This window comes from Euphorbia lathyris, chromosome 6 (assembly GCF_963576675.1).
Source record: "Euphorbia lathyris chromosome 6, ddEupLath1.1, whole genome shotgun sequence".
Lineage (NCBI taxonomy): Eukaryota > Viridiplantae > Streptophyta > Magnoliopsida > Malpighiales > Euphorbiaceae > Euphorbia > Euphorbia lathyris.
In genome coordinates, this window is record NC_088915.1 from 24,525,296 (window position 1) to 24,544,733 (window position 19,438).

A 19,438-nucleotide genomic window follows, 5' to 3' on the forward strand; every position below is an offset into this window, starting at 1 on the left:
TAGGTAAATGGGGAATTCCGTTCATCCTTCCTAGTTGAGAAGCTATCTTAGCGAGAACCCTATAAAACGTGTTTATATTTTTGAGTTAATAACAACCTCTTTGTCCTTACTAGAATCGCTACTCATAGGTTGTTTCAGGAGTTACCGAAGTCATAATGATTTCTCAACCCCATGCTCATGGACCAATGATAATTTGTATAGATTTTCGGTAGTTAGATCTCTGAATCTATCTTCACGTCTAGTTGCTTCCTCCAAAACAAAGAAAACGTCGATCGTCCTGCGTGAGGCTCTCTGATACCAAAATTAATAACTTTCTACGAAGAAAGAAACCGAAGTATGATGGTAAAGTACATTGGGGCTTCTTTTATAGTTCCCTTAGTCCTAATTAAGGTATTACTTTACTTTTGATTCAGAAAACAATATCATAATATGAAAATTGCTCATGGAGGCTCAATTATAACATGTTATCATATATATATGCCACAGACTGCCAAAATAAGAGAGGAGAGAGAGAGAGAGAGTGGTTATGGATGGTAGAAGGTATGTTGTAAAAACCTGCAGAAAATTGGGACCTTGCAAATTTATTATTGGATTTGGAATTCCAATAACCATTTTAATAAAACCTCTGGACCCTTTGCTTTTTCCAGTACCATTTTTTGCGTCATCTTCCTATCACATTTCTTTCATGTATGTACATGGACATGATTCATGTGTATCACCTTCTTTTTATTACCGTTAATTACATTATTATCTTGTCTTTTGCTTAATCTGCAATCATAATTAATTCCACTGTTAATAACACAAAAAATAATAATAATAAGCATTATTACAATTTCATCATAGAAAAGAAAGCCCACTAAATTAATTTGACCACCACTCACATCAATTTTGCTGTATTAATTAATATTCCAATTTTATCAAAAAAAAAATCGAATTTTTGAAGTAATATTTTAGATTGGGGTATAAAATAAAATGGAATACTCTTCCAAATAAATGAGTTAATAAATAGGGTGAAAAGGACATGGGTTTCTGCCATTTTTGCAGTCTGCTCTGCTCTACACAGTACATCCATAATGCAAAAGGATAAACATTTTTTTTTAATGTATTTTTTGACTACTTGGAATTTTTATCTTCTTACTGAAAAGTAAAATAAAATTAAGAAAAGTAAATAACGAATTAGTGGAGGGGAGTAATAATTTCAGGTAGGAAAGGTGACAAAGTAAGGGATAAGTAGTGGAAGAAAGGGATAATTATTGAGAGTTTTTTTGGAATAAATTGTTTAGAAAAGGATGGTTTTTACACATGGAATGTTCAGTCATGAAAATATAGCTACCTTTCATATATATATATAAAACATTTATATTCACAAAATAATATTATCTGTTCTGGTGTGGTGTGGTTTCCCTTTACAAACAAGACTCTTTTTCAAATTAGGACAACCCATTTCCATGTGTTTTAATTACCATGTATATATCATTTTAATGATATAAAACAAAGTTTTCTATTTGCATTTAATCATAGCACCAACCACACTACTATATTTACCTTAACTTTATATACTATTCTACCTTTTCTTTCTTTTGTCAATTAGAGAATAATTTAATTAGGTTATATGCTAAACAATTTACCATAAAGTGTCAATTGACCTATTTAACCTAGTTTGCATGATTAAAAGTCAAATTTACATATCAATTTCATCTTTCATGTTGATGAAATTAGGAAAATAAAATTTGATGAGTTTTTTAGTAAGAGGATTTTTTTTTTAAATTATTTTTTTATCTGTTAATTCTAAATAGATGTTCGTATTACAAACAATTACAAACAACTGCTTTTAGTATCAGCAATAGTAAACAACGGTAGTTGACTAAACGAATTGCTAATAATGACATCCATGAAGCCTAGGACTGTAAACGGAGCGGGGTAGGGAGTGCATTAACCATCTCCAACCACTGGTCTATCGGGGAATCCCCGTCCCATCCCCATTCCCGAACAACATATGGGGGAAATTTGGTTACCATTCCCGTGGGCCGTTTAAGTTTTTAAGTTCTTTACTTTTTTTTCAAGATTTCCAAGGTTTTGATTATCTAAGATCCTCATATCCCCGCGGGGAATCTCCATCCCCGGTGTATGCATTACTTATTAATTTTCAATTTTTTGATTTTAAACCAACCTAATTAGATTCTTACTTAATCTATCTTAATTTATTTTTAGAATATATTCAGTTTTAAACCAATCGGGTTATAACTCAATCTTTTTAGTTTATTTTTTTAGCTTATCTAAATCACATATATATTTTTTTAGTTTATTTTCTTTTATATTCAAGTATTTAGTCGGAGATCCCCGTTGGAGATATTCGGAGACGGAAGTGAGGACGGAGACGAGGATTTGACACTTATAACCATATCCGTTTTGTCCCCGACTATCGCAGACAAAATAAAAACCATCCCCGCACCATGGGGATCCCAAATGGAAATTCTCCGTCCCCCAACAAGCCGGATCTCCAACAGAGATGAGGAATCCTCAACTAATTAATAGTCGTAATGAAGCCATGTAGTTCCTAAGTTTATTATGAAATTGATTTTTTAGCCAATTTCTTTTTTACAGATTTATCCAAATTATCTATGTACCACAATTGCTGTAAACATTTTGTAACAACTAAAGTTTTGCATTTGACCATATTATCTCACCAAGTAAAGAATATACTTGAACAGTACTAGTAGGAAAAACGCACAATCATCTTCAAATAAGAAAAAATTTAATATTTTATTATTTTTATTTAACTTTATGCATGAGCTAGTTCTTGGAAACATCCCAAATTAACCAAAAATAAATAAAAAAATTGAAACCTGCCATATGTATAAATTTTTATATTGTTTTTGGAATATATACTCTTCTGGTGATTAATAATATTTTTCTATTGATTCAAAAAAAAAATATATTTTTCTATTATATCGTAAAATTTCTACTAACAATCTTTTTAAAGTTTATATTTTTTTTATTGGAAAAACATATTTCATTCATGAGTGAGTGGAAAAAATACAATAAGAAAACAAGAAAATAAGTACAGATAAAACTCATATAAATACAGACTACAACTAATACAAAATTCATCAACGAAAAAACCACATAAGGTAATAAAAATCATAAAAGATTCAACTAAAATAAAAAAATGACAAATTTTATACTTCTCACAAATCTAAATCCGGAAAGTAGCTTCAAACTAATCTTCATCATTTAGTTTCTTCCGGACGATCGGATCTGAGTCTTTTTTTATTGGTGTAAAGAAATAGATGAATTTATATTATTTTCAAACCCTAAAAGAACAAATTACATTAAAAAAAACCAAATTACATAAGTAATTAATGGGATAAGGTTAAGGAAAAAATGTGATGAGTGTAAGGGGTGACAAACTGGTAAATAAGCTAAGGGTAGGATTTATACAAAGGAGTGACACACTTAGAATTAGGAGAAAGCTGGAGAAGGTGAAGAGTTGACTTGTATAGTTTTAAAAAAAAATCCACGCATCATGTGGGGTTTGTGCTAGAACTTTTATGTGGAATTTTTAAAGTCCACACGCCGTGTGGCAAAGCCACACGACGTGCGAATTACAAAATGAGAAGAATAAGCTTTTCTTTAGATCCACACGATGTGTGGGTTCTAGTTTTGACATAAATGGCACTCTCTTTGCTTCGGTGTTTTACCCATTTGACCCGACTTCTTCCACCACTCATCTCCTCTTATTTAGTCGACCGGATGCTCCCATCACCATGTATGTTAGCTTTTTTGTGAATTCCAAGTTCTGTTGCCTCCCTGCCTGTTTGGGGCCATAGAGGGACTTGGAAAGCTTGCAATATTGACATGGAGTGGCCTTCATGTATCATTCAGAAGGAACCATGTACATGCCTTCCTCAAGTAATCCTTATTAATGTTTGCCTAGTGTATTGCCCATCCTTTAGCAGCTGCCGCTATGAAACATTCTGACTATAGTTACCTTTGTAACATGAGAAAAGCAATCTGTATAGTCTTCCTCATATGTCTGTGTGTATCCTCTTGCCACAAGACGAACCTTATATCTATCAATCGTTCTATCCTGTTTATACTTAACTCAAAAAATCCATCGAGAAGTAATACGAGTCTTATTCGGTGTTAATGGAGCTAGGTGCCAAGTTTCATTGGCTTCAAGAGTTGTAAACTCGAAATCCATGGCTTGTTGCCATTTAGGGTCCTTTTGTGCCTCAAAATAATACGTGGGCTCGATTGTTTGGGTAATATTTGCCAGAAAAGCTAGATGAGAAGTAGAATAAGCAAAAAAATGTAGGCTGAATAGGAATATCATTTGAAGCTTAAGTGGTATTGACATTAAGAAAAAAAATCATTTTGCCAAGTGGAGTTTTTTGGGGCGATTTGATTGTCTAATAGGTGGAACACATGTAGGTAAAGAAGTAAATATCTATTTATATGATGTAAGAAAGGGAAGAGAAAGTGGAGATTGAGAAGTTTCTACAAGACCAGTGTCCTGTAAATTACAATATATATGGGAACAAGATTTAGTAGCATCTAACTATGGCAAATGTTCAAGCAATTGACCAAAAAATGGTTGATGAGAAGATATATGAGATGTATTAGCATGATCTGCCACTGATTTCATATATGGAAACTGATCTTTATGAAAAATAATATCTCGGGAGGCACAAAGTTTCCGAGTTGTTAAGTTGTGTACTTTATACCCATTTTGCCCACTTCAACCACCAACATACACACATTCATAGGCTCGAGTTTCAAACTTATCTTTATGAGAATTTGTGTTTACTATATGATAGTAGCATCGAAAGACTCTCAATTTAGAATAATCAGGACCTTTGTTGTAAAATTTCTAATAAGGAGATATCCATCCTAAGAGTTTAGTGGACATCATATTAATAAGAGTTGTGGCATGGAACAAGGCTTCCCCCCAAAACATCATCGACAGACTAGCCTGGAAAATGAGGGTTTGGGCAACCTCTGCTAAGTGTTTATATTTTCTATCAGCAACCCTGTTTTGCTGAGGTGTATAAACACGCCTTGTGACGTTGAATGCCAAATTTTTGAAATACCAATTGACAGGCATTGCCTACAAACTCTTGCCCATTGTTTGTTTGAATATACTTGATAGCTACCTCAAAATGAGTGAGAATCATTTGAATTTATGCAACAAAATGGAGACTTGATCTTTAGTTTTCAAAAGAATAATCCACGTAGTTCTTGTGTAATCATCCACAAGAGTAAAACATATATCAATCATCCGAAAGAGATTTTTGTTTGTATGGACCCCAAACATCTATATGTACAAGTTCAAGCATTCTAGAAGTAGAAATGAAACTCAATGGAAAAGAAGAACGATGGTGTTTGGATTTGAAACAAGTATCACAATTGGAAATTACATCCAAATTCTTAAAAATAGACAAATATTTTTAAGTAGAATATGGTACATGCCCTAATATATAATGCCATAACAAGGCTTGAGAATTCTTAGTAACTGAAGCTAAGGCTAAATTACATGGAAAGAAAGAAGCTATAGTAAGTTGATAAAGGTTGTGAAGCAGAAAACCTTTAGTCAATATGGCCTTAGTGATTAGGTACTGCAAGAGACAATGGCTGTCAACAAAGAGAATTTGTATTTGGTGTTCTTATAATATTTGGCCTGTATAGATTAAGCTGTATTGAAAATGTTGGACATAAAGAACATTATACAACGTCAAACAGAAGGAAATAACCACATAAATAGTTTTGGTAACAAGGTTCACTGAACACATATCCAACATTGTAAGGTGTTGGCAACTCACAGACAGCTGTAACCTTCTCTTCATCCACTCAAATTCTATCTCCAATAACCACGTATCCAAGGAACATTAAACTCTCCATCACAAAGTCACATTTCTTGGTATTAACATAAAGTTGAACTTTCTCAACAAATCAAATACCACCCGCAAGTGCTCAATGTGTTCCTGTAAAGTTTGGTTATGAATGAGTATGTCATCAAAATAAACAACCACAAACTTATCGATTACTAGATGTAAGACTTGATTTATCAACCTCATGAAATTGCTTGGGGTGTTTGTCATCCCGAATGGCAACACTAACCACTCATACAACCCATCTTGAGTATTGAACGCCATTTTCCATTCATCCCCCGTTATAATCTGAATTTAGTGGTATTCACTCTATAAAATCACTCTTAGAGAACACTTTTGAACTGCTCAATTGGTCTAACATATTATCAAGTCAAGGAATAGAAAACTTGTACCGAATAGTGATCTTGTTGATAACTCGACTATCCATGCACATTCTCAATGATCCAACTTTCTTTGGGGTAAGTAAAGCAAGAACCACACACAGAATCATACTCTCTCACACATAACCCATCTCAACTAACTCCACCACCTTCTTTTTCATAATCTCGCTCTCCTTAGGAGTCATCCGATAGTGCGGGAGACTTGATAGACTAGCTCCTAGCGCTAAATCAATGTGATGTTGGATGTCCATGAAAGGTGGTAACCCATTCAGAAGCTCTTTGGGAAATAAATCATGATACTCATCTAGCAAGGAACTCACTTCATTGGGAAACTCCTGTTCCTCTTCTCCTTACACCCTTCCATTAGGCTTCACCATCACCATATACACGACTTGGCTCTCTTCACATTCCCTAATGAAAGACTTATGAGTCGGACACACCTTCTTCTTGTTTGGCTATCCCAATATTAGAGTGAGATTGTAATTCACCCATTCCTTCACGAACCTGTAGGTATTACGCCTCCCCATATTGGTAACATCTCTACTTTATTACCATGACCTCCCCAAAAAGCACATGACTTGCATCCATATCCACTACGTCATAATACACTTCATCTTCATAAACGCCAGTGCCAATGGCACTTTACAACGTTGATTGACCCAAAGTTCCTCATTCTTGATCCACCCCAAACGGTATGGGCTAGGATGTGCTTCAACGATCAACCCAAACTTCTTCACGATGGTATTTATAATTGTATTCATTTGGCTCCTGTTATCAATAAAGATATTGCACTTCTCTCCTTGCACTAGATATTGAGTTCAGAACAATTGATGTTGTTGATCCTCTTTAACCCGATTGGACATAAGTAACCTCCTAACAATATAAATGGCATGAGTCTCATCAAATTCCCCATCATCCTCATCTTCAAGCGGTTCCTAATACACATCATCATCATCATAAACATCTTCATACCTATCTACTACATTACCACTTATTCTCTCAGGGCGCTCATTGGAACGATGACCCGACCTATTGTATTGAAAACACTTAAAAGGTGCTAGTTTGGTATATGGGTTATTGTTTATGGGAGGTGGTGGTGCTCCCCTCAATGGTCTCATATCTCCTGGTAGACCTCTCAAAATATTAGGAGCCTTAACCCCACTTGAACTCGACACTTTCTTTCCCTTATCTAAAAGCCTCGACAATTCCCAACTCATAAATGAACCTTTACCCTTTATCTTTCGATAACTCTCTCGAATTCACATACTCAATTGTGACTTTGCCTTTAATGCTAAATTCCTTGCATATTGCACCTGAATTACCATTTGAGTCCCAATTTTATCGTGTACCAACCCCTCTAGGTACCTCAAAGTCTTTTGACTATTAGTTTCTAACAATTGAGCCCTTGGCGAAAGCCTTGAGAAGTCTAACATGTACTCATGCACACTTTGAATACCTTGTGCATAATGTTGATATTAATTATAAAGGTATTTCCCATAATCCGGTGGTAAGAATCTCTCCCTCAACATCGCTTTCATTCGTAACAAAGACCGAATTAATTCCCGACCTACTCTTCTTCTTTCTTCCCTAATGTGATCCCACCATATCGAAGCTCCACCCTTCAACCTATAGGCAACCAATCTCACTTTCAATTGGTCCGGAATTCTCACATATTCAAAGAACCTTTCAACCTCCGACAACTAATCAAGAAAACCCTCTATATCAAACTCACCCCCAAAAGCGGGCAAATCCACTTTCAATTTAAATGCACCATCTCTATAAAAATAGCTTTATATAGATTTTAACATATTCATTATCACCAATTGAATTTTCCCAACAAACCCTACATTTCTAGCATCATTGTGCCCATAATGTTCATCATCAAATTCATACTTATAACTATCACTAGCATGCTCTTTAATTATAAAATAGTTAGGCCTCCTTACCTCTCGTGGCCTCAGACCTCTCAGATTCGGGTTCAGCGGAAGCAGATTCCTCCTAAATGGAGGTGAATGTGGTGGTGGTGGTTGTGGAATAAGGCCTCGCACATTTTCTCCTTGGGTGTCCTCCCAAGGCTTGTTGAAGCATGACTTGAAAATCAATCTTCATTTAATCCATTATAGATCTCATTTTCTCATCCGAGTTTCTTCTTTGCTCATTTCAATCCTTAGTTGCTCTCTAACTTCAAACATTAACTCATCAATCTTCTTGTCATAAGCCTCCGCAATTTCTTATGGGATTCTTGGTTGAACCATACCAAAAGAAGTCTCGACTTAAGAAACGATTGGCTCTGATACCAATTGATATGGATTGAACACGAAATGATGGTTTTAATTGTAAACTAACAAAGAATCGAACTTTTCACAAACTAAAACTCGAAGGAAATAATATCAAGATGGGTAGAACCCTAACCCTCAAGGAGTGTTTTTTTATTTCAATTGATAAAATATGCGGTCAATACAAAAGAAGGGTTTATATACCTCTTCAATCCTAGGCTCGAAAAGAATAAAAAGCCCCAAGGCATAACTAACGTATTCTAACACATTAGGGCTAAAAAGGGTACAAAAATAAGTAATGGCAAACTAGTAAATAACTTAATGACAGTAAATGTAAATAAGGCACAACGGAATTGTGATTAGGACAAGAGTAAAAATGAAAGAGTTTGCTAGTTAAGTCATGTCACACATCGTGTTGGATGAAAATCCGAAAACCCACACGACATGTTCTCACATGTTGTGTCAATTAAATCAAAAGTAAAATCTTTCTTTTCTAATATACTAAAGGAGCATAGCTCATTTGATACACTTTGGAAGTCAAAATTGGAAATTGTGAGTTAAAGCATATCCTCTTAATAGAGATACAATAAAAATAAAGGATAATGTACCAAAATTAAGGTTTTTTTAGAAAGTATCGTTTTAGGTCTCACGTAGAAAATAACATTAATGTAGGCTTAATATTTAAAAAAGAGTACCAATTTAGAATTCGACAGTGGAACGTGTCACGTCATTCATATTACTCCGTTAAGTTCTGATTTTTCTATTCACATACAATTGACATAACTTAACAACGTTGCCTTATTGAGGTCCAAATTGGTATACTTTTTTTAAATGTTAGACCTACATTATATATAGAATAAGAAGTTGTGTTTATTCACTTTGGAAGAGACGTATAAATAGAGTTTACAACCCTAAAGTGTGCAGTTAAGATAAGCTAGAGTAACTATAGTAATAACTAATTACAGTTGTATTTATCTAAGATAAATATAGAATATAATTTGAATAAATATCATAGCAGCAAATGACTAAGTCAATCCTTATCACGCCCCCTCAAAATGGGCGATCAGGAAGAGAGACCAAATTTGTGGATTAAGACAGCAAAGGTGGAGCGTGGCAGCGGTTTTGTAAGAGCGTTTGCAAGTTGATCAGAGGTGGAGATATAGGCAACACGCAGAAGGCCATAGTACACATTTTTACAAACAAAATGGCAGTCTAAATCAAGGTGCTTCATCTTTGAATAAAAAACAGGATTAGTATAGATATATATAGCTCTTACATTATCACAATATATAATTGGAGCAGCAGCAGATGACAAGCCTAACTCTTGAAATAGATTGCACAACCATAAGACCTCAACTATTGCACCGATGACAACTCGGTATTCCACTTCCATGGAGGATCGTGCTCGTGTACATTGTTTTTGAGATGTCCATGAGATAGGATTATTCCCAAGGTACACAATGTATGTTGTAGTTGAAATATAATCATCCTGATCACGAGCCCAACCTGCATTAGAGAAAGCATGGAGTTGGAGTGGAGAGTCTTTGTGAAGAACTAAGCCCGTATTTAATGTGCCATTTAAGTAGCATAAAAGGCGCTTCAAGGCATGTATATGATCCTCAGTTGGACGGTGCATGTACTAAGCTAATTTATTCACAGTGAAGGTAATATCCGGTCAAGTTAAGCTAAGATATTGCAAACTACCAATCAACGAACAAAACTCAGCGGGATCCGGAATAGATGTGCATGTCAATGTCAGTGAGGGTGAGTGGTTTGAGGAGTTGCAACAGGTTTAGAATCATCCATTTTAGCTCTGCATAGAAAATCAGATATATATTTGCTTTGACTTAAGAACAAGCCATTGGGGTGAGGAAGAACTTCAACTCCAAGAAAATAAGAGAGTGTGCCAAATCTTTAAGAGAAAAATGAGATGAGAAGTTGCTTATGAAAGCTTCAAGAACAGATGGAGCATTACTTGTAACTATTATATCATCAACGTATACTAGGATATATATAATGGAGCCATTTGAATGAAGAGTAAACAAAGAAGAATCTGAAACCGAATTTTTGAATCCCGTATGAAGCAAAAAATTCTGCAACTCGTGATACCAGGCCCTTAGGGCTTGCTTAAGTCCATATAGAGCCTTATTTAATTTGCATATATAATTCAAATGAATAGAGTCACTGTACCCCTAGAGGTTGAGATATGTAAACTTCATTTGTGAGAGTACTCTCCAAAAAGCATTGTTAATGTCAAATTGCTGTAGGGGCCAACCTTGGCTCACAACAAGAGAAAAAATCAAGCGCACATTATCTGGCTTAACAACGGGACTGAATGTCTCATTGTAATCAAGACCCGAGCGTTGATGGAAAGGCCTAGCCATAAAGACGGGCTTTGTACTGAATAAACCTCCCATTTAAGTCGCATTTGATGCGAAAAATCCATTTACATCCAACAACATTTTGAGATACAGAAGGTGAAACAAGGTTCCAAGTTTTGTTTCGAATAACGACATCAAATTCAGCATCCATGGCTTTTCTCCACAATGGACTTTTAAGGGCTTGGGTGATTGTTTTTGGAATAGACTCAGAATCAGCTACCTGAGCATGAAGGGTAAGTTTAATGATGGGTTTGGTGATATTATTTTGGAGATGAGTGATCATTGGGTGACTGGGATGAATTGGAGAAGGAGGTGGAGATGGAGAGGAAGTGGCGGACGGAGTAGGAGAGGAATTGATAGATACATTCGGAGAGGAAGAATTTGAGGTATTTGAGGATGAAGACTTTATAGGATCTGTAGTGGAATAAGAAGGTTAATTTTTGTTTGGGAAAACAAGGGATATTTGAGACTCTGAGCTAGAAAAAGAGACGATGAGGTAAGAGATGAATAGAGAAGAAGAAGTTGTGTTTATTCACTTTAGAAGAGACGTACAAATAGAATTTACAATCCTAAAGTGTGCAGTTAAGATAAGCTAGAGATAACTATAATAATAACTAATTACATCTGTATTTATCTAAGATAAATAAATAATATAATTCGAATAAATATCATAACAGCTCAATTTTTATCACATTGTTTCCTATAAAAAAAGAAAAAAAATTCTTATCACATTGATGTTATTTTGTAAATAAAATCTAAATTGATATTTTTTTTTTAAAAACCTTAGCTTTATTTCTAAAAATAACCCCAATCAAACAAATTACTTATTCTATAAAATTTCACATTAGGCAATGTTAATATTATATAAAAAAGTAATTAATGAAAAATTAAAGGCACAGAGGCCAAGACAACCCAAGTAGGACACCACACAGTTCATCAGATTCCTCTTAACCTGGATCAAAGTTTATTTATTTATTTTCATTTTTAAAAGTTGAAAATTTTCCACTATAAAACTCCCATTCCCTCTCTCCTTTCAAAACCTCACTTCTCTCTTTGACCTCTTTACTCTCTAGTCCAAATACTCACTCACTCACTCACTTTTCTTCAACCTCATCAGATCTCTTCTTTCTAATGGCAATATAGAATTCTTTTTTTTACTGAGTCTCAATTTATAACATAAAAATTTAGTCTTGGCCATTGTAGCAATATGGCAGCGGAGAACACAGACAGTATCAAATCAGCCTTACCAGAAGCAGAGAAGAAGAAAGAACAAAGCTTGCCATTTTTCCAGCTTTTCTCATTTGCTGATAAGTATGATTGGATGCTTATGATCACTGGTAGCATAGGAGCTATGATTCATGGCTCTTCAATGCCATTCTTCTTCTTGTTATTTGGGGAAATGGTTAATGGGTTTGGAAAGAACCAAACTGATTTGTCTAAAATGACCCAAGAAGTAGCTAAGGTATGTTATTCTTATGCTAAATGTTACTAGATCTGAAGAGAGATCTGTTTTCATTTTATTCATATGTTTTTGATTTTGATGATTGCAGTATGCTCTATACTTTGTGTATCTGGGGCTTGTAGTGTGCGTGGCATCATATGCAGGTATGTGAAAAACTGAAAACAACTTTTCAATTCATGTTTTTGTTGTTTGTATGAATGGAGAAGTTGTAAGGTATATGATAAATGGCCCCAAAGAAGAACAAGACTCGTGTGTTCTGTTTACATCGAACCGGGGAAGCTGCAAAAAAGCTTCAAGAACCCACGTGGTCCAAGGCCTAGCCTTTCATCCATTTTCTCTCTCCATTCTTCACCTGTCACTCTCTCTCTCTCTCCCTCTTTTTCATTAATACTAATAAAGTAGTGAGTACTACCATTAGACATTAATTGTGTTTTTAATGGATGACCACCAGAGATTGCATGCTGGATGTATAGTGGGGAAAGACAAGTGGGTGCACTCAGGAAGAAGTATCTTGAAGCTGTGTTGAAACAAGATGTTGGCTTCTTTGATACAGATGCTAGAACTGGTGATATTGTCTTCAGTGTCTCAACGGACACTCTTCTTGTCCAAGATGCCATTAGTGAAAAGGTAATTTTCTCTTATTTGAGCTGAGGTGAGGTGAGGACTGGGATGGGGGGCAAAATCTAGTCTTGGGCTGGCGCTAAAAAATTGCAGGAAAAAAACAAAAATGTTAGCATTAAATGTGGGCCCCCCACAGTCAAAATCTAGTGTTTGACTGGGTTTACTTTAGCAAACTAGGACATAACATGCGCCTGCCTGCTCCCATCTTCTTTCTATTCTATCTTCTAAGTTGTAACTCTGACTAGTGTGGTGTGGTATGATTTATTACTGTTAGGTGGGGAACTTTATACATTATCTATCAACGTTTCTAGCTGGGCTAGTGGTTGGTTTTGTGTCAGCATGGAGGTTAGCATTGCTGAGTGTGGCAGTCATACCGGGAATTGCTTTTGCCGGCGGCTTATATGCATATACTCTCACTGGCCTCACCTCCAAGAGCCGTGAATCCTATGCACAAGCGGGCATAATTGCCGAGCAGGTGAGGTTTATTGGCCTACTGGCTCCTTCAACTGCATTGAATTGTATACATTATTGCATCTTTTGTCATATAATGAATGATATTTCAATTTGGAGGACTTGTTAGCTCTTTTTTTGGATTAATGACAAACAAACACAGCTGTTTTTGATATCATGTTGCTTTGTTGTTTGGAAAGCTGTTATGCTAGCCGTTCTCTGGTTGGAACTACTTCCACTTTGATGGTTTTTCCATGTGAATCTTTCAAACTGTACATGCCTTTTTCTTTACTTTATGGTATCCTTTTATTTATTCAATTTTGGCATTTTAGCTCCAAAAATTTGCTGTAAAAGCACAATTACAGTTGCTGTTAATTTTGTAATGGTGAAATGCATGAAGAGTGATAGTTTTTCTTGTCTACATTTCCGAATAGGCCATTGCTCAAGTTCGGACAGTTTACTCTTATGTTGGGGAGACCAAAGCCCTGAATTCGTATTCAGATGCAATACAGAACACTTTAAAGCTTGGATACAAAGCTGGAATGGCCAAAGGTTTAGGACTTGGATGTACCTATGGAATAGCATGTATGTCTTGGGCCCTTGTGTTCTGGTATGCCGGGGTTTTTATCAGGAATGGACAATCTGATGGAGGCAAGGCATTCACGGCGATCTTCTCTGCCATTGTGGGTGGCATGTAATAATCAAATCACTCAAAATGCCAGATTATGTATTTTTGTGAAATCAAGTTAGGAATCGAGATTGGTAATAATAATATAAATAATGTTTACCATTGCAGGAGTTTAGGACAGTCATTTTCGAACCTTGGGGCCTTTAGCAAAGGTAAAGCAGCTGGATACAAGTTGATGGAAATTATTAAGCAAAAGCCTACCATAATTCAAGATCTTTCTGATGGGAAATGCTTGCCTGAGGTTAATGGTAACATAGAATTCAAAAACGTCACTTTCAGCTATCCATCAAGGCCAGATGTAATGATATTCCGCGACTTTTCGATTTTCTTTCCTGCTGGAAAAACTGTTGCTGTTGTTGGCAGTAGTGGTTCCGGGAAAAGTACAGTTGTCTCTCTAATAGAGAGGTTTTATGATCCCAGTCAGGGTAATTATAATGTTCTTGACTTCAAACATTGAAACTTTGAATCATATACGAGTTTGCTGATACTTGCATTGGTAAGCAGGGCAAGTTTTGCTGGATAATGTGGACATAAAGACCCTGCAATTAAAGTGGCTACGCGATCAGATTGGACTCGTCAACCAAGAACCTGCACTGTTTGCAACCACCATACTTGAGAATATACTATATGGAAAGCCTGATGCAACAATGGATGAAGTGGAAGCTGCTACTTCGGCTGCAAATGCTCATAGCTTTATTACTTTACTTCCTAAGGGGTACAATACTCAGGTTTGTACACTTAAGCTCAATATGAGCTAAACTGATATTATTATGCTTAGTTTTGTAAATGTTCTCATGCAATAATAAGATTTTTCCCGATGCAGGTGGGAGAGCGAGGAGTGCAACTCTCTGGCGGACAGAAACAAAGAATCGCAATTGCTAGAGCTATGTTGAAGAACCCGAAAATCCTCCTCCTTGATGAAGCAACTAGTGCCCTTGACGCAGGCTCTGAAAGCATCGTCCAAGAAGCATTAGACCGTCTCATGGTTGGAAGAACAACTGTAGTTGTTGCACATAGACTATCCACTATTAGAAATGTTGATACAATTGCTGTCATTCAACAAGGACAGGTTGTTGAGACAGGGACACATGAAGAGTTGCTTGCCAAAGGAGGATCATATGCTTCATTGATCCGATTCCAAGAAATAGTGCGAAATAGGGACTTTGCAAATCCATCAACTCGCCGAACACGTTCATCACGTCTAAGTCATTCACTTTCTACGAAATCACTAAGCCTACGCTCAGGCAGTTTACGAAACTTGAGCTATTCATACAGCACAGGTGCAGATGGCCGCATTGAGATGGTATCAAATGCCGAAACTGAACGGAAAAATCCAGCACCTGATGGCTATTTCTTGAGATTGCTGAAGCTAAATGCTCCGGAGTGGCCATATTCTATTATGGCTGTAGTAGGATCTGTACTTTCTGGTTTCATTAGTCCAACCTTTGCCATAGTGATGAGCAATATGATTGAGGTTTTCTACTATAGAAATCCTGCTGCCATGGAGAGGAAGACAAAGGAGTATGTGTTCATTTACATCGGTGCTGGCCTTTATGCCGTCGTGGCATATTTGATTCAGCATTATTTCTTCAGCATTATGGGAGAGAACCTCACAACAAGAGTGAGAAGAATGATGCTTGCAGGTGAAATGAACTGTTATTATTATGTAGCCAAGATTGTCTCATTTAACATTGATTATACAGTGCATTAACGATTCTCTTCTGTTTTTAACTACTTCAGCAATTCTGAGGAATGAAGTCGGATGGTTCGATGAAGATGAGCACAATTCGAGCCTGGTTGCAGCTCGATTAGCTACGGATGCAGCTGATGTAAAATCTGCAGTACCTGAGAGAATTTCAGTGATATTACAAAACATGACCTCTCTCCTCACTTCATTCATAGTTGCTTTCATTGTGGAATGGAAAGTGTCTCTTCTCATTTTGGCTACCTTCCCCCTTCTTGTCCTTGCTAACTTTGCTCAAGTAAGTTTACAAGAACCTCACATATGGTAAAATAAATTCTATGATAGTACATCAGATCCATCAGTAACAAAGTGCCACATGTGCATTTTATAGATCTTAATGCTAGTCATTTTCATGTATTTATGTACTTGGTATTTTTTTGTATTTTTATTGGTGCAACAAGGGTAAAAAGGGGTTAATTGAAAAAAAACCATATTTTAGTAACAATTTTCCACAAAATGTCAGAAGTTTGCATCCTTTATTTTATATCTGGAATCTGACTTCATTACTCATCACCATTAAACGACAAAAGCTAGGAAACTACAACGTGTCCTTCTGAACAACACAGCACATGGACTTTCCTCCACACCTCAAAAACCCAAACATAATAAGTTAATATCAAGTAGTACATTTTTTAAGTAAAACTAGCTACTTAAATATAATAAACTCCATTCTTACTTTCTTCATAAATTTCCACGCCAATGTGAAAGAAACTGTTTTAGATTTAGCTTTATTGGATTTCTTTATCCCAGTCAAAAAAATTCAACTGTCGTTCTCTTGGATTTTTTAGTATATCATATGTTAAAAATCACTTCTTGGTAGATGAGCTTTTAGTGGGTTTGTATTGTTTATATTTTTATACTCTCCACCAAGAGATTCTTGCCCGTGAACCACATTATTTATGACACATTTCCTGCACTCTTTTTGAAAATAAATTCTGGGTCATTTTGTGTTTTTCTTAGAGAGCGTCAGGGGTGGCAGAGTGAATAGTAACATGGCAGAGAGCGAGCAACACCCCTTTTCTTGCATTACTGTCGTATTGGGCTCTGGGCCTTGTCGTTTTGGTATTTAGACTTCAATTTTGGAGGGTTATGCATTCTTTGAGTTTCCACCAAATGCCACTACTGACACTTCTTCTGTCTCTGCATTTAAATTGTGCATACTATTTCAACAGTGCGGATGAATTGATGTTCCTGTAAATATGTAGTGGTCTTTGTCCTTAGGTGTGTCTCATGTGATTCTTATATAAGAGCTTGTACTCTACCTCGCCTTTACTCTTACTGGGTCCCTTCTTCAGCCTTGTTTTGTGTGTCTACAGGCATTTTCAAGCTTCCACAAATGAACTTTACCCTGAAATTCTAAATTAAATGGAATTTCTACCTTTTAGGACCATTTCATCTTAACTTTTTGAACAAGAATATGAATATCATCATGTGGATCTTTAACTTTTCATTGACATGATAAAACCTGGACTCATTAATTTGACTGATAAAATGGTTTATCTATACATTACAATCTGATCTGATGACTTGTACTTATTTTGTTTCTTCACTATACAGCAACTCTCTCTCAAAGGGTTTGCTGGAGACACAGCCAAGGCTCATGCCAAGACTAGCATGATTGCTGGTGAGGGTGTGAGCAATATCCGGACAGTTGCAGCTTTTAATGCGCAGGATAAAATCCTCTCTTTGTTCTGCCACGAGCTTCGAGTTCCCCAGCTTCGTAGCCTACGCAAAAGTCAAACATCCGGCATTCTCTTTGGCCTTTCTCAGCTTGCACTCTATGGCTCTGAAGCTCTCATTCTCTGGTATGGGGCTCATCTAGTTAGCAAAGGGGTCTCCACATTCTCAAAAGTTATTAAGGTTTTCGTAGTCCTGGTCGTCACAGCTAATTCAGTTGCAGAAACTGTTAGCCTTGCTCCGGAGATTATAAGGGGTGGTGAGGCTGTTGGTTCCGTATTTTCTATATTAGACCGTTCCACTAGGATTGACCCTGATGATCCTGAGGCTGAATCGGTTGAATCAATGCGCGGGGAAATTGAGCTTAGACATGTTGACTTTGCATACCCTTCAAGACCTGATGTTCCAGTGTTTAAAGACTTGAGCCTTAGAATCCGAGCTGGCCAAAGCCAGGCCCTTGTTGGGGCTAGTGGGTCCGGAAAGAGTTCCGTGATTGCATTGATTGAGCGATTTTATGATCCAAGTGCCGGAAAGGTAATGATTGATGGGAAGGATATTCGAAGATTAAATTTGAAGTCCCTGAGGCTTAAAATTGGATTAGTGCAGCAAGAGCCAGCACTGTTCGCATCAAGCATTTTCGATAACATTGCCTACGGAAAAGAAGGTGCAACAGAAGCAGAAGTGATAGAAGCAGCTCGTTCAGCGAACGTACACGGTTTCGTGAGCGCATTGCCTGACGGATACAAAACACCAGTTGGCGAGAGAGGAGTTCAACTTTCGGGAGGACAGAAACAAAGAATAGCAATAGCAAGAGCAGTACTTAAAGACCCAACAATTCTATTGCTAGATGAAGCAACAAGTGCATTAGATGCAGAATCGGAATGCGTACTACAAGAAGCACTAGAGAGGCTAATGAGAGGGCGGACAACCGTGCTGGTAGCACATCGATTGTCGACCATCAGAGGAGTGGATAGCATCGGAGTTGTCCAAGATGGAAGGATAGTTGAACAAGGTAGCCATTCCGAATTAGTTAGCCGTGCGGAGGGGGCTTATTCAAGGCTCTTGCAGCTACAAAACCATCACATATGAAAGAAGCAAGCAAGCAGGCTTATGTTTGGGGTCCCATCCCATTAACCTTATGTTTCCATATTCTTTTATTTTTGTGGAATGTGATGAGAGTTGTAGATATGAGAATGTGGAGACTGTATCTTTGTTGAGAAGTTTGTGCAATGTACTACTGTACTAAGTGTTATATTATATCAATTAATTATGTTTCCATTCCAGTATCTTTTTTGTTTATCTTTTAAGAAGTGCACAGAAAGCAAAAAGAGAAAGGCCTACAAGAGAACAGAAACTTCTCTTTCTAGTTGTTACTTTTCCTCTCTCATTGCATGTGTATATGTCTGAATTCTGATTCTTAAAGTAGTGAAAGTTTCATTCACTTCATTTTCTTTCTTTCTATTTGATTTTGTTTCTTCAAGGCCCACGTGACCCTGAATTATGGGGCAGTTCAACACTAACAACAAGTATAGTTTATGTGATAAAGTATCACCAAGATTCCTCAACTTTTCTTTCTTTTATTCATCAAACTTCTCAACTTTTCATTTAACATATTAAACTGCATATGCAGTTAAAATCATGTTAATATGCACTTTAAAACACACTACCATTCTTATATATATTCTTACTCGAAATTCGATTGTCAGATCCGTTTCCTTCTTGATAAGTATGACTCAGTTTCCAGTTTCTCGATAACCATGCAACTCACCACTATTTAAGAATCCAGCTCAAAAATAACTCTATGGTTACCATAATTCCGCTCTAGCTTCAATCCACAGCAAAGATCTCGTAAACCCATGCGTATTCCA

The 19,438-nt window shown here is 36.5% G+C and overlaps 1 protein-coding gene across 1 annotated transcript; it reads left to right on the top strand.

Annotated features, from left to right (window-relative positions):
• Positions 1–11,957: 11,957 nt before the first annotated feature.
• Positions 11,958–18,856, top strand: LOC136232401 (ABC transporter B family member 19). Its single transcript, XM_066021544.1, has 10 exons — positions 11,958–12,390; positions 12,479–12,533; positions 12,842–13,017; positions 13,286–13,486; positions 13,896–14,155; positions 14,258–14,574; positions 14,654–14,877; positions 14,973–15,792; positions 15,890–16,131; positions 17,451–18,856. Exons 1-10 carry the CDS (start codon positions 12,136–12,138, stop codon positions 18,657–18,659), a joined length of 3,759 nt encoding a protein of 1,252 aa, XP_065877616.1. The 5' UTR covers positions 11,958–12,135; the 3' UTR covers positions 18,660–18,856.
• The last annotated feature ends 582 nt before the right edge of the window (positions 18,857–19,438 follow it).

Coding starts and splice junctions, on each gene's coding strand:
- LOC136232401 (XM_066021544.1), top strand. CDS start 12,136: ATGGCAGCGGAGAACACAGACAGTATCAAATCAGCCTTACCAGAAGCA. Junction 14,156..14,257: donor TCTGCCATTGTGGGTGGCAT/GTAATAATCAAA, acceptor TTACCATTGCAG/GAGTTTAGGACAGTCATTTT. Junction 16,132..17,450: donor TCCTTGCTAACTTTGCTCAA/GTAAGTTTACAA, acceptor TTCACTATACAG/CAACTCTCTCTCAAAGGGTT.